This window comes from Mustela lutreola, chromosome 8 (assembly GCF_030435805.1).
Source record: "Mustela lutreola isolate mMusLut2 chromosome 8, mMusLut2.pri, whole genome shotgun sequence".
NCBI classification, from domain to species: Eukaryota; Metazoa; Chordata; class Mammalia; order Carnivora; family Mustelidae; genus Mustela; species Mustela lutreola.
This window is the reverse complement of record NC_081297.1, coordinates 98,394,110-98,407,693: the sequence shown is the minus strand read 5'-3', so window position 1 is coordinate 98,407,693 and position 13,584 is coordinate 98,394,110. Positions and strand designations below refer to the sequence as shown.

The window sequence follows — 13,584 nt, the reverse complement described above, 5'->3', positions numbered from 1 at the left end:
TGATCTTGAAATTTTGGCTGAAAGCTAACGCTGGGAGTAGTAGGTGACAAGAAGTCCTATGTTCTAAAGGGAGTCCTTAGACCAACCCCGTACTGGGTTTAAGGACAATTACTAAGAGTTCATTAGGGGAAATTAAAGACTGATTTCAGGTAAGCCCTTTGCAGGAGTTTGTAGATGGAGAGATGGCTGGGGTATCTGTGCTCCCACAACCAAGCCAAGTGAGAGGAAAAACTAGAGGGCAGCTGAGACAGAGCGGGGCTTCTTCCTGGAGGTGGAAACAGAGTCGAACTCCCTGGTTCTGTGTTGCTCAGCCCTGGAAACTTGTAGATTTGAGACTGCCTGGAGAACAAGAGAGGGCTTAGAAGAACTTGACCCAAGTTCCCTACTTTGGAGGGCATAGAAACTTCTCTCTGAATGCTGCTTTCAAGAGGTCTGATGGTTGTAGAAAAATTTGTAGAGATTGCCCCTAAAGATGAGGTAAGGAAGAAGAGCTGGCAGGGACACAAGCTGCAGTTTCACTGTTTGTTGAGTGCATATATGAGCTCCCTGAGCACAGAGGAAGTGGAAGAAGGTAATGGGATTTGAGTCACCTACAAAGGGCTTTATCCAACAGGATGTCCTGCCAGCCAAAGGGACTCCAGAAGGAAGAAGTCTTGTGGAATGTTTCACCATAAGTTGAGAGCTAAGATAAAGCCATAAGAGGCTCTAAGAGGCCTTCTAGAGAGCATATCACCTGTATCATGGAATGATGCCGGGCAGAAATTCCTCAGGAGTGTATCTCTCTGCATATAGGAATTGCTAAAACCTATAGAAGGTCCTGTGAAAGATAACTAGTATTGGTATTATATCCAATCCGACAAGAGAAACAGAACCATTAGGTTTACATGAAGAAATTATTGCAAGGAATTGGTTTGTGCAACCGTGCAGCTGACTTCACAAGTCCAAAATCCATAGGGCAGGCTGCGGGGAAAGGCAGGCTAGAACTTCTCAGCAGGGCTGAAGCTGGGGTGCACTGGGGCGGTTTCTTCATCTGAGAAGTGTCCAGTCTGCTCTTCAGGCCTTTGAACTGATTGAATCAAGCCCACCAGGATTATCTACCACCTCTCTTACTTAAAGTCAATTGGTTATAAACTTTAATTATCTCTCTAAAATACCCTATAGCAACATCTAAGATTAATGTTTTAATTAAATAACTGGGGACTGTTGCCTAGTCAGGCTGACACATCAGCTAACCATCACAGATAACTTCCATACAGAATCACCACCCGGTAACCTCAGTACTAACGAGAAGGACTTTGCTTTTTCTTCCAGTCCCCTCCAGTCCTGAGACTGGAGGACTGCCTCACCACTGCACTGCTGGTCTGCGGAAACAAGGATCAGAACCAAGAGAACAGCAGGGGAAATTTTTGAATTGGTTATAAGACTGACATTTTGATTTAGATTTGTGGGCATAGAAACAGAGAACTGACAACACAGTCTTACTTCTGCACATGTGTAATATTATGCTTTTGCTTTTAAATTCTTAAATTCTTTTTTTTTCAAGATTTTATTTATTTATTTGACAGACAGAGATTACAGGTAGGCAGAGAGGCAGGCAGAGAGAGAGAGGGAGAAACAGGCTCCCTGTTGAGAAGAGAGTCTGATGTGGGGTTTGATCCCAGGACCCTGAGCCAAATGCAGAGGTTTAACCCACTGAGCCACCCAGGCACCCCATGCTTTTAAACATTAGAACACTTTTTCCTATTCTACTACCTTTTTCCTCTGTTTCTTTACTTTAAAAAACTGATATGTAATCATCTCATTACACAATGGGCAATTAAACCCTCTTGCTGTCAAAGCCAAGGATGGCAGTGATAATGATAGTTGCTAAAGCACTTAGCCCAAGGTCATCTGAGAAGATACTTAATTACTGTACCCCTGGGGATAAAAATACATTATATGTTTATTAAAAAAATAAAAAAATTAAAAAACAAACAAACAAAAAAGAAGATACATAATTAAAGATACCCCTTCACGTATCTTGTTTGTCTGTTTTTGGTGGCCAGTCAAGGGTAGAATATTTTCAATCACTTGTGGAAAAAATATTTTCTTATTACCTTGATTCTAGACAGATCTCAGATACGAATAGTTTATTTGTGGCCAGGCATTCCCATTGTTCCTGTACATTTTCAAGATCAAGATCTAGGATCATTTGATTAGCAAGACTGCATGTACATTGTATTCAGGTTGTTGCTAGTTTTGAACACTAGTCCAAAAGTGATAGCAAGTTAGTAAGAAAGAAAAAAATGCTAGCATTCAGTAGCAAGGAAACTTGGAAATTTCAGGAGTAGAAGTTTCTATAATGAAAAAAGAACATAGGAGACTAAAACAGAGACACGTCATATGCTTAATAAAAGGTGACACTGAATTATACGAAATTAAACTTTCAGTAAGGTAGGAGAAAAAGCAGTGTGGTAGAATAAAGAGCTAAATCTTGTTATCTTTTTTTTTTTTAAAGATTTTATTTATTTATTTGACAGAGAGATCACAAGTAGGCAGAGAGGCAGGCAGAGAGAGGGGAGGAAGCAGGCTGCCCGGTGAGCAGAGAGCCTGATGCGGGGTTTGATCCCAGGACCCCGGGATCATGACCCGAGCCAAAGGCAGAGGCCCAAACCACTTAGCCAACCAGGCGCCCCTCTTGTTATCTTTTAGAATGGCTTATAATCCTATATTGAAATTATGTAATTTCAATATCTAGCACAAAACCCTCACTGTCACAGACACAGTGCTAACTCCCCAGACCTTTTCTGTCCTTGCAGTGCTTTGACAGAATTTTATAGCACTGAACGTGTGTGTTAGAAAAAAAAGAAACATCTAATATTGATAATGTATGCTTCCACCTTAGGAAACTTGAAAAAGAAAAGCAAATTAGGAGGAGGAGTCAAGATGGCGGAGAAGTAGCAGGCTGAGACTACTTCAGCTAGCAGGAGATCAGCTAGATAGCTTATCTAAAGATTGCAAACACCTGAAAATCCATAGGCAGATCGAAGAGAAGAACAACAGCAATTCTGGAAACAGAAAAACAACCACTTTCTGAAAGGTAGGACCGGCGGAGAAGTGAATCCAAAGCGACGGGAAGATAGACCCAGGGGGAGGGGCCGGCTCCCCGCAAGCGGCGGAGCAACGGCACACAAAATCAGGACTTTTAAAAGTCTGTTCCATGGAGGGACATCGCTCCAGAGGCTAAACTGGGGCGAAGCCCACACGGGGTCAGCGTGGCCTCAGGTCCCGCAGGGTCACAGAAGGATCGGGGGTGTCTGAGTGTCGCAGAGCTTGCAGGTATTGGAACGGGAAAGTCGGCTACAGAGACAGAGCCGACAGTAAGCTCACAGCTTAGTGTAACCTTGAACCGGTCGCAGGCTCGGTGAGCTCGGAGCGCGGCCAGAGGTCAGGCAGATGGGAGTAACTGGGCGCTGTTCTCTGAGGGCGCACTGAGGAGTGCGGCACTGGGCTCTCGGCTCCTCCGGGCCAGAGACCAGGAGGCCAACATTTGAATTCCCGTCCTCCGGAACTCTATGGAAAGCACTCAGGGAACAAAAGCTCCTGAAAGCAAACCCGAGCGGATTACTCACCCCGGCCCCTGGTAAGGGCGGTGCAATTCCGCCTGGGGCAAAGACACATGAGAATCACTACAACAGGCCCCTCCCCCAGAAGATCAACAAGAAATCCAGCCGAAACCAAGTTCACCTACCAAGGAGTGCGGTTTCAATACCAAGGAGAGCAGCAGAATTCCAGAGGAGGAGAAAGCAAAGCACGGAACTCATGGCTTTTACCCTGTGATTTTTTTTTAGTCTTGCAGTTTATTTATTTTTTTTCTTTTTCATTTTTTGTTTTTTTTCTCGCCTTCTGGTAAATATTTTTTTTAATTTTTACCTTTTTCTTTTTTAACGTTTTTTAACTAGTTTATCCAATATAAATATATTTTTTTTTATATTTTTCTTATTTGTTTTCTTTTTTTAAATTATTTTCTTTTCTTTTTTTTTCTTTCTTCCTTTTTGAACCTCTTTTTATCCCCTTTCTTCCCCCTCACGATTTGGGATCTCTTCTAATTTGGTTAAAGCATATTTTCCTGGGGTTGTTGCCACCCTTTTAGTATTTTACTTGCTCCTTCATATACTCTTATCTGGACAAAATGACAAGATGGAAAAATTCAACACAAAAAAAAGAACAAGAGGCAGTACCGAAGGCTAGGGACCTAATCAATACAGACATTGGTAATATGCCAGATCTAGAGTTCAGAATGTCAATTATCAAGGTTCTAGCCGGGCTCGAAAAAGGCATGGAAGATATTAGAGAAACCCTCTTGAGAGATATAAAAGCCCTTTCTGGAGAAATAAAAGAACTAAAATCTAACCAAGTTGAAATCAAAAAAGCTATTAATGAGGTGCAATCAAAAATGGAGGCTCTCACTGCTAGGATAAATGAGGCAGGAGAAAGAATTAGTGATATAGAAGACCAAATGACAGAGAATAAAGAAGCTGAACAAAAGAGGGACAAACAGCTACTGGACCACAAGGGGAGAATTTGAGAGATAAGTGACACCATAAGACGAAACATTAGAATAATTGGTATTCCAGAAGAAGAAAGAGAGAGGGGAGCAGAAGGTATACTGGAGAGAATTATTGGGGAAAATTTCCCCAATATGGCAAAGGGAACGAGCATCAAAATTCAGGAGGTTCAGAGAATGCCCCTCAAAATCAATAAGAATAGGCCCACACCCCATCACCTAATAGTAAAATTTACAAGTCTCAGTGACAAAGAGAAAATTCTGAAAGCAGCCCGGGAAAAGAAGTCTGTAACATACAATGGTAAAAATATTAGATTGGCAGCTGACTTATCCACAGAGACCTGGCCGGCCAGAAAGAGCTGGCCTGATATTTTGAGAGCACTAAACGAGAAAAACATGCAGCCAAGAATACTATATCCAGCTAGGCTATCATTGAAAATAGAAGGAGAGATTAAAAGCTTCCAGGACAAACAAAAACTGAAAGAATTTGCAAACACCAAACCAGCTCTACAGGAAATATTGAAAGGGGTCCTCTAAGCAAAGAGAGAGCCTACAAGTGGTAGATCAGAAAGGAAAGAGACCATATACAGTAACAGTCACCTTACAGGCAATACAATGGCACTAAATTCATATCTCTCAATAGTTACCCTGAATATTAATGGGCTAAATGCCCCTGTCAAAAGACACAGGGTATCAGAATGGATAAAAAAACAATACCCATCTATATGTTGCCTCCAAGAAACTCATTTTAAGCCCGAAGACACCTCCAGATTTAAAGTGAGGGGGTGGAAAAGAATTTACTATGCTAATGGACATCAGAAGAAAGCAGGAGTGGCAATCCTTATATCAGATCAATTAGATTTTAAGCCAAAGACTATAATAAGAGATGAGGAAGGACACTATATCATACTCAAAGGGTCTGTCCAACAAGAAGATTTAACAATTTTAAATATCTATGCCCCCAACGTGGGAGCAGACAACTATATAAACCAATTAATAACAAAAGCAAAGAAACACATCAACAATAATACAATTATAGTAGGGGACTTTAACACTCCCCTCACTGAAATGGACAGATCATCCAAGCAAAAGATCAGCAAGCAAATAAAGGCCTTAAACGACACACTGGACCAGATGGACATCACAGATATATTCAGAACATTTCATCCCAAGCAACAGAACACACATTCTTTTCTAGTGCACATGGAACATTCTCCAGAATAGATCACATCCTCGGTCCTAAATCAGGACGCAACCGGTATCAAAAGACTGGGATCATTCCCTGCATATTTTCAGACCACAATGCCCTAAAGCTAGAACTCAACCACAAAAGGAAGTTTGAAAAGAACCCAAATACATGGAGACTAAACAGCATCCTGCTAAAGAATGAATGGGTCAACCGGGAAATTAAAGAATAATTGAAAAAAATCATGGAAACAAATGATAATGAAAATACAATGGTTCAAAATCTGTGGGACACAACAAAGGCAGTCCTGAGAGAAAAATATATAGCGGTACAAGCCTTTCTCAAGAAACAAGAAAGGTCTAAGGTACATAACCTAACCCTACATCTAAAGGAGCTGGAGAAAGAACAAGAAAGAAACCCTAAGCCAAGCAGGAGAAGAGAAATCATAAAGATCAGAGCAGAAATCAATGAAATAGAAACCAAAAAGAAAATAGAGCAAATCAACGAAAGTAGGAGCTGGTTCTTTGAAAGAATTAATAAAATTGATAAACCCCTGGCCAGACTTATCAAAAAGAAAAGAAAAAGGACCCAAATAAATAAAATCACGAATGAAAGAGGAGAGATTACAACTAACACCAAAGAAATACAAACTATTATAAGAACATACTATGAGCAACTCTACGCCAACAAATTTGACAATCTGGAAGAAATGGATGCATTCCTAGAAACATATGAACTACCACAACTGAACCAGGAAGAAGTAGAAAGCTTGAACAGACCCATAACCAGTAAGGAGATTGAAACAGTCATTAAAAATCTCCAAACAAACAAAAGCCCAGGGCCAGACGGCTTCCCGGGGGAATTCTACCAAACATTTAAAGAAGAACTAATTCCTATTCTCCTGAAACTGTTCCAAAAAATAGAAATGGACGGATAACTTCCAAACTCATTTTATGAGGCCAGCATCACCTTGATCCCCAAACCAGACAAGGATCCCATCAAAATGAGAGCTATAGACCAATATCCTTGATGAACACAGATGCGAAAATTCTCACCAAAATACTAGCCAATAGGCTTCAACAGTACATTAAAAGGATTATTCACCACGACCAAGTGGGACTTATTCCAGGGCTGCAAGTTTGGTTCAACATCCGCAAATCAGTCAATGTGATACAACACATCAATAAAAGAAAGAACAAGAACCATATGATACTCTCAATAGATGCTAAAAAAGCATTTGACAAAGTACAGCATCCCTTCCTGATCAAAACTCTTCAAAGTGTAGGGATAGAGGGCACATACCTCAATATCATCAAAGCCATCTATGAAAAACCCACCGCAAATATAATTCTCAATGTAGAAAAACTGAAAGCTTTTCCGCTAAGGTCAGGAACACGGCAGGGATGTCCATTATCACCACTGCTATTCAACATCGTACTAGAGGTCCTAGCCTCAGCAATCAGACAACAAAATGAAATTAAAGGCATCCAAATCGGCAAAGAAGAAGTCAAATTATCACTCTTCGCAGATGATATGATACTATATGTGGAAAACCCAAAAGACTCCATTCCAAAACTGCTAGAACTGGTACAGGAATTCAGTAAAGTGTCAGGATATAAAATCAATGCACAGAAATCAGTTGCATTTCTCTACACCAACAGCAAGACAGAAGAAAGAGAAATTAAGGAGTCAATCCCATTTACAATTGCACCCCAAACCATAAGATACCTAGGAATAAACCTAACCAAAGAGGCACAGAATCTATACTCAGAAAACTATAAAGTACTCATGAAAGAAATTGAGGAAGATACAAAGAAATGGAAAAATGTTCCATGCTCCTGTTTTGGAAGAATAAATATTGTGAAAATGTCTATGCTACCTAATGCAATCTACACATTTAATGCAATTCCTATCAAAGTACCATCCATCTTTTTCAAAGAAATGGAACAAATAATTCTAAAATTTATATGGAACCAGAAAAGACCTCGAATAGCCAAAGGAATATTGAAAAAGAAAGCCAACGTTGGTGGCATCACAATTCCGGACTTCAGGCTCTATTACAAAGCTGTCATCATCAAGACAGCATGGTACTGGCACAAAAACAGACACATAGATCAATGGAACAGAATAGAGAGCCCAGAAATAGACTCTCAACTCTACAGTCAACTAATCTTTGACAAAGCAGGAAAGAATGTCCAATGGAAAAAAGACAGCCTCTTCAATAAATGGTGCTGGGAAAATTGGACAGCCACATGCAGAACAATGAAATTGGACCATTTCCTTACACCACACACAAAAATAGACTCAAAATGGATGAAGGACCTCAATGTGCGAAAGGAATCCATGCAAATCCTTGAGGAGAACACAGGCAGCAACCTCTTCGACCTCAGCCGCAGCAACATCTTCCTAGGAACAATGCCAAAGGCAAGGGAAGCAAGGGCAAAAATGAACTATTGGGATTTCATCAAGATCAAAAGCTTTTGCACAGCAAAGGAAACAGTTAACAAAATCAAAAGACAACTGACAGAATGGGAGAAGATATTTGCAAACGACATATCAGATAAAGGACTAGTGTCCAGAATCTATAAAGAACTTAGCAAACTCAACACCCAAAGAACAAATAATCCAATCAAGAAATGGGCAGAGGACATGAACAGACATTTCTGCAAAGAAGACATCCAGATGGCCAACAGACACATGAAAAAGTGCTCCATATCACTCGGCATCAGGAAATACAAATCAAAACCACAGTGAGATATCACCTCACACCAGTCAGAATGGCTAAAATAAACAAGTCAGGAAATGACAGATGCTGGCGAGGATGCGGAGAAAGGGGAACCCTCTTACCTGTTGGTGGGAATGCAAGCTGGTGCAGCCACTCTGGAAAACAGCATGGAGGTTCCTCAAAATGTTGAAAATAGAACTGCCCTATGACCCAGCAATTGCACTATTGGGTATTTACCCTAAAGATACAAACGTAGTGATCCAAAGGGGCACATGCACCCGAATGTTTATAGCAGCAATGTCCACAATAGCTAAACTGTGGAAAGAACCTAGATGTCCATCAACAGAAGAATGGATCAAGTAGATGTGGTATATATACACAATGGAATACTATGCAGCCATCAAAAGAAATGAAATCTTGCCATGTGCGACAACACTGATGGAACTAGAGCGTATCATGCTTAGTGAAATAAGTCAAGCAGAGAAAGACAACTATCATATGATCTCCCTGATATGAGGAAGTGGTGATGCAACATGGGGGCTTAAGTGGGTAGGAGAAGAATAAATGAAACAAGATGGGATTGGGAGGGAGAAAAACCATAAGTGACTCTTAATCTCACAAAACAAACTGAGTGTTGCTGGGGGGAGGGGGTTTGGGAGAAGGGGGTGGTATTATGGACATTAGGGAGGGTATGTGCTTTGGTGAGTGCTGTGAAGTGTGTAAACCTGGTGATTCACAGACCTGTACCCCTGGGGATAAAAATATATGTTTATAAAAAATAAAAAATTAAAAAAAAAATCCAATGAAACTCAAAAAAAAAAAAAAAAAGAAAAAAGAAGAAAAGCAAATTAAATCCAAAGTAAGTAGAAGGAAGGAAACGATAAAAATTAGAGCAGAAATAAATGTAATTAAAAGCAAGAAATCAATAGAAAAAAATCAAAAGATCAATAAAATTGATAAAATTTTGAACCAGGTTAATCACGGGGGAAAAAAAGTAGAACCAAGTTACTAATATCAGAAATGAAAGAGCAACATTACAGCCGATTTTATGGGAACTAGAAGGGTTTTCAGTTAGCAATAATAGCGCCTCGCATAAACCTCATTGGCTACGATACTGCCACTGCGCAAAGCTGGGAACTAGAATGGTAATTAAAGGAATACTATGAACAACTTCATGCCCATAAATTTAATAACTTACCTAAAATGGACTAGTTCTTTGAAAGATACAATCTACCAAAACTCTAATATGAAGAACTTGATCATCTGAATAGGTCTATATCTATTAAAGAATTTGAAGCAGCAATTTTTAACCTTCCGAAACAGAAAGCACGAGAACCAAATGGTTTTGTTGGTGAATCCTACCCAACATTTATACAATTCTCTACTCTCTTTCCGGAGGTAGAAACAGGAGGAACACTTCCTGACCCATTCTATGAGGCCAGCATTCCCCTAACACCAAAACCAGAGAAAGACATTACAGATCTTCGTCAAAGAGTCGGATCCCTACGAAGGACAAGGAGGCCACAGAGTAGTGAATCAATAGGTGACGGCAGCCCCTGAAGACCCAACACCTCCATCCTGCATTCGTTTCCCAGGATATCTGGGATGAATTTCCTGTAGTCCAATGGCGCTAAGGCTTAAAGTCACATTTCACTGACAGAAAACAAAAATTGTAATCTTTCTTGTAGAATGCACGGATTCCAAGAACTGCTCCCTGCCCACCAGCCCACGCTGTCCTGCACTGTGAATGTAATTCTGCCCACAGATAAGGATCGTGTGTTCTAGATACCTCAGTTTGGTATCTTCTTGTTTTAAGTTTCCAAAATTATTTATTCCTCTTTTTCTCTTTTCCTTATGCCTAACTTAAAAAAAAAAAAAATTTTTTTTAAATAATGCAGAAGCGGTACTCACTCTTTAAACTTTGCTGCCACCCTGTGGCTGATTGTCGTTACTGTACGTGAAAAGGGGGCATGGCACCACTGATGCTAAGCTGTTAGAGGAGAGGCAAGTGTGCAGGAGACACGTTAAAGAGAAAAAAAAAAAAAAAAAAAAAAAAAAGCAGAACATCCAAGATGATCTTTCGCCAGAATGCTCAGGATCTTAGCCATGAATCTCGTAGATGCTATCTGTATCTTCTTATAGTATTTGTCCTTTAAAATCTTGTTAGCTTGAATATTACCTTATTTTCTTAGTTTCCCATTCCTCATCCTCTAACCCAGAAGTATAATTACTACGGAAACACATTAGTTGTTGACCTTGATTTGCCATGTAGTACCAATTGTGCCTTTTTATGAGTACAGGAATTTAAAAAAAAAAAAAAACAGCATAGGAAGCTGAACCTATCCACCATAGGCCCAATTCTTAATTTTTTTTTTTTTTTTGTAGACGTTTATTTTGGTCTAGAACTGATCATATTGATACACAGCATCTGGCTTTCCCTAAATTGTAGAAAATTAAGGAATACAGTTTTAAGAAGTAGAGTATACTCACAGCATATTTTCCAGGCACATTTTTCATGAGAAATAAGTACTCTTGTAATAATCTCCTTGCCACCTAGCCCCTTCCTGTCACTTGTTACCGTCCTAAACCAAAATCCATTGTGCACTGACCTGTTTTTAAAAGATTCCATTCACTCCCTATTGTAGGATAAAATATAGACTTCTTTGAAGATGCTTGAGGAATCAGTCTCACCTGATCTCTGTAGCTTCTGTAGCTTCAGGTTTTTTTTTTTTTTTTTTTTTTTTTAAGATTCTTTTTATACAAGAGAGAGAGAACAAGAAGAGGGAAAGACAGAGGGGGGGGGAGAAGCAAGCTTTCCACTGAACAGGGAGCCCAACGTGGGGCTCGGCTCAAACTCAGGACCCTGGGATTATGACCTGAGCCAAAAGCAGACGCTTAACAGACTGAGGCACCTGGGCTACCCTGTGGCTTTAGCTTTTATCATTCCCATAAACACTGTTATGCCTTTTTAACATTCAACCTGGTCTGATTCTCCTAACACAGACTAAAACTGAAAGCTGCTTCCACTTTCTATCCTCGGTCTTATATTTCTTTTATTGCAATTAGACAAAAATATCAGGGCTCCAAGAGTCTGAGGCTTGTCAGCAGGATTTCCCTGTTTCTTTGTCACTAAGTACCATGCGAACAGTATTTGGTTACTGGTTTACAATACTCCTAATTCACTGCATGAAGTTGGGATTCTTCACTGTGCCCATTTCTGGGAGGAGCTCCACAAATCTGGGCTCTAAGCTCCTTGTAGCCTCTCTTGTGATTGGGGCATCTAACAGAGAGAGAGTATTTGCCTTTTATGAGAGAGAGCCTGTGGGCATGGCCAGATTGAGGCTGAGGGTAGAGGTTCTCCGACCCTTTCATTGTGATCACGTAGAGAAGATTCTTGGCTCTTATGATACTATCCAATCATAAGTCTGTTAGCTCTTTTGGAATACTGAAGGGCTCTTTTCTTTCTGTATACTCTAGGAAGGAAATAAGGCAACATCATCTTCAAAGAAGCTTTAAGCACGAAATTTTGTAGATGTTACCTTTCCTCCTTCTCCAGTGTGGTTTGAATTTTGGGAAAGGCCTATTGCCGTGTTAGCAGCACTGGCCAGAGTCTGTCAATCCCCTCTGCTTCCCGCAAGAAAGGGACAATTACTACCTGGTGATGCCCACAGGTCTTAGAGGTGAATTTGCCTGAGGGTCTCCGCCAAACCCCTAACTTCGGCCTTTCCTGCTTTCTCTGCCCCATTTTTCTTACCCGTTCTCTGCTCTCACATACATTGTTCTTCTTTTAAACACCTCTCTCTTTCTGCATCCAGCCTCTTACCACTATCTAAAGTCTCCAAAGGAGACGCTTTCTTTCCCATAGCTAAGTAACAGAGGGAAGTTAGGTAGAGATTGAGGCTAGAATGCTGGGCTTCAAATTTTGCCTCCTCATCAGCTGACCTTGGGAAGTTTCTGAACTTCTCCACACCTCTGTCTCCTCATTGTAAAAAAAATGGTATTAACCGTACTGGGTAATCAGAGAGTGATTCTGAAGTTGGAATTACATATCAAACACGATGCTGAGAACAGTGCCTAGCAGGTAGTAGACAGTATTGGCTTTTTTAAAAAATTAAGTTAACCCTGTATCTATTTCATTTGCTTCTGTACTTTCTTATCTCCTCGGAACTTTGCCACCACCATACTTATTCCTTCTTCTTTTTTTTTTTTTTTTTAGATTATTTATTTATTTTTTGACACACACAGAAAGAGAGAGACAGCAAGAGAGGGATCACAACCAAGGGGAGTGGGAGAGGGAGAAGAAGGCTGAGCTGGGAGACTGACTCGGAGCTTGAAAAGCAATGTGACAACACGACTCCTGATAGCGTGTTTAATACTTTCTGTTGATAGCACACCTGATGATTTCCAAGGCATTTTGATCCTCACAAGAGCCCTGTATAGCAGTGAGGGTCATTTTATAGACACTGATCTAGACTCAAGAGGTGATTAGTGGGGCACCTGGGTGGCTCAGTGGGTTAAGCCTATGCCTTTGGCTCAGGTCATGATCTCAGGGTCCTGGGATTGAGCCCCATATCAGGCTCTCTGCTCAGCGGGGAGCCTGCTTCCCCCTCTCTCTCTGCCCACCTCTCTGCCTACTTGTGATCTCTGTCTGTCAAATAAATAAATAAATAAAATATTAAAAACAATAGTTTAAATAATAACAACAAAAAAGAGGAGATTAGTTCACATCTCACATGGGGCCCAAGTGTACGGCTCCAGTCTTAACGTTTCATCTAATCATGAGTGTCCACAATTTAAGTATTTGTGTTTTAGACCGTCGCGTTTAAATGGCTTCAAAACACAAAGGAATGGCTCTTTAACATTATTGGAACTTTATGTCTCAGTGACTGTTGGGGGGGATCCCACGTTGACCACCGCCGTCTGTGTGGGGAGGGGTGGCCCAGATGTCAGATGCTTGTGGACCTTGGCATGGATACGCTTGCTGCTTTGATGTGCTGGTTTGAGAACTGTGCACAGTGCACTGCAGCCAAGAGGATCCCTGGGAAAGTGAGGAGAAGGGATGGGAGGTGTCGTGTGGTTTGACGGGGAAACAGATAACAAGTTCCATGGCTTCCAGCTCGTAATGCA

At 40.7% G+C, this 13,584-nt stretch overlaps 1 protein-coding gene and 1 non-coding gene across 11 annotated transcripts in view; one reads left to right on the top strand and one right to left on the bottom strand.

Moving 5' to 3' along the window:
• Positions 1-13,584, top strand: part of KLRG1 (killer cell lectin like receptor G1) — a 341,170-nt gene that overhangs the window by 326,223 nt on the left and 1,363 nt on the right. The window contains exon 9 of one of the 10 annotated variants that reach the window (XM_059186198.1): positions 2,885-3,021. The exons of the other annotated variants lie outside the window; for them this stretch is intronic. Coding sequence (XP_059042181.1) covers positions 2,885-2,893 — 9 coding nt within the window. The 3' untranslated portion in view covers positions 2,894-3,021. Of the gene's footprint in view, positions 1-2,884; positions 3,022-13,584 lie in introns of those variants that run through there. 10 annotated transcript variants of the gene reach the window in all.
• On the bottom strand, positions 9,453-9,589 carry LOC131839948 (U4 spliceosomal RNA). The gene has a single exon (XR_009357084.1). It is a non-coding gene; the product is annotated as a U4 spliceosomal RNA (small nuclear RNA).